We start from the raw sequence: 1780 nt of genomic DNA on the forward strand, positions 1-1780 counted from the left end.
GTTAAATCGCTGCCCGAACCTTCACGACGCGAAGTTTGCACCATTTCGATCGCATTCCGATCAATGGCAGGAAACTTAACTACACGCTGCTGCTTGCCGGGGTATATTGTTGTTGAGCGCCAACATGATGTATCGCCAACTGAAGATACGGCACGTCGAGATCAATCGAGACAGCAAACGGGTGTCGAGCAGTTTGAAGTTGTAACTTGTCGAGCCAATTGCAGCTCTGACCAGAACATCAAGGTTAAGCTGCCTGACGACCCAGGCTACGCGTGGCTCGGGGTGCGAGGTATCAACGAAGCAGCTTCATCAAGTCGATCTAGTCTCTACTTTTACGCCGTGGCGCTACATTACGGCGCTCGACAAGTGCCGGGGAACGGAGACTTGCAAGCACTGCAGCTCAACTGGCTGCCTGGCTTACTAGAATTTTTCCCCACACTAGAATCTCGGCGACGACGATGCCTAAAGGGTAACTTACGTGTGGTCACTTCGTCGAACGGTGGCATGCTGCAAGAACTGACGCTAGTAGCCCAGAGATTGTCAACATCGAGGCTGGAGCGATATGCTGCTCAAATCGAGTCGTACACAAGGCATGAGTCATAAGTATCACATTACAAGGAAGTACCATTAAATAGTACATGTAACAACCACCAGCAGACTGTTGAGGATTGACAAGGCAGCAGCTGAACTAGACGAAGAGAGGGGAGCTACCGTAGCTGGCATCCAGAATCTAGTCAAGTCCAGCGCCAAGCAAGCCCAGATTCAGTTATGGCTCGCCCAAAAGAAGTCAGCCGATGCAGCTTTCAAACTCTTTGAGCTTGAGAAAGCGGAGGGACGACTGTTTGGGATGAAAGGGGTCCTAGCGTGGGCTAATCACGTGACCAAGCTCAACAAAAAGAACGCGGGGGCGACAATGCTAGAGGCTTTGTTGAAACACTACGATGACGCAGCGTTGGCAGAAGAGCTCCTGAGCGGCTGACGGGGTCGCATCCAGATCCAGCGCGAAGAGGGCCTTGGCGTCGAATGTCCCCACCCAAATACCAGCATTCTTGAGCAGACGTAGCAAATCCGTCGACGCCATGGGCTTGCTCTCATTTACACCAGAGCCATCACTGGTGTCATCGGATTCTCTATCTGCTCGAGCACCAAGGTCTTCATGACGGTATATCGGTACAGGAAGTCGCGGAGTGTCTTGTATCGGTATACAAGCTCCAGATCTCGAGTGGTCCAGGTCGATCTCGATCTGGATTAACCTTTTTCCTCGGGTCCTGCAGCTTTAATCTTCGCCCGCATAGTCTTCGTCTTCTTCTTCATATCTTTTGGATTTTCAGTAGAGGCTTGATCTTTGGTTCGGTGTTGACTTCACAGGTGAATCAATATATGAATACTGCTTTGCCTTCACTTTTCCTTTTTGTTAGTGGATCTTGACTTGCGCCAAGATCCGTAGGAGTCTCTGAAGGACTTGGGGGGATAGAAACGTTTCTCTTCGCCCCACGAGCAGATTGCAGGACTCGCAGAAGTACAAGAATCTTGTCTCTATGACACCATAGTTGAGCTGATTAGATTCGAGCGTTCGACTTTGTCAAAGTGTCTCGATGATAGGTCCCGTCGTGTTCCTGTACCAGAATAGCCGAGCCGGCCCAATCGCTGGTTTACATGACCACTGTGGATTGGCGATCCGGATCGAAGTGGCGGAGCATTGGGGTTGTCGCGATCTTGTTCTTCAGCTCAGACAGCGCTTGGTGAGCTCGGATCCATCGAGATTCGATACCCTCGTGGG

At 51.0% G+C, this 1780-nt stretch overlaps 1 protein-coding gene across 1 annotated transcript; it reads left to right on the forward strand.

Annotated features, from left to right (window-relative positions):
- Nucleotides 1-63: 63 nt before the first annotated feature.
- PPTG_15483 (hypothetical protein) lies at nucleotides 64-979 on the forward strand (the record flags this gene model as incomplete). Its single annotated transcript, XM_008913695.1, has 2 exons — nucleotides 64-581; nucleotides 655-979. 2 exons carry the CDS (start codon nucleotides 64-66, stop codon nucleotides 977-979), a joined length of 843 nt encoding a protein of 280 aa, XP_008911943.1.
- Between the last annotated feature and the right edge of the window lie 801 nt (nucleotides 980-1780).

This window comes from Phytophthora parasitica (assembly GCF_000247585.1).
Source record: "Phytophthora parasitica INRA-310 unplaced genomic scaffold supercont2.55, whole genome shotgun sequence".
Lineage (NCBI taxonomy): Eukaryota > Oomycota > Peronosporomycetes > Peronosporales > Peronosporaceae > Phytophthora > Phytophthora nicotianae.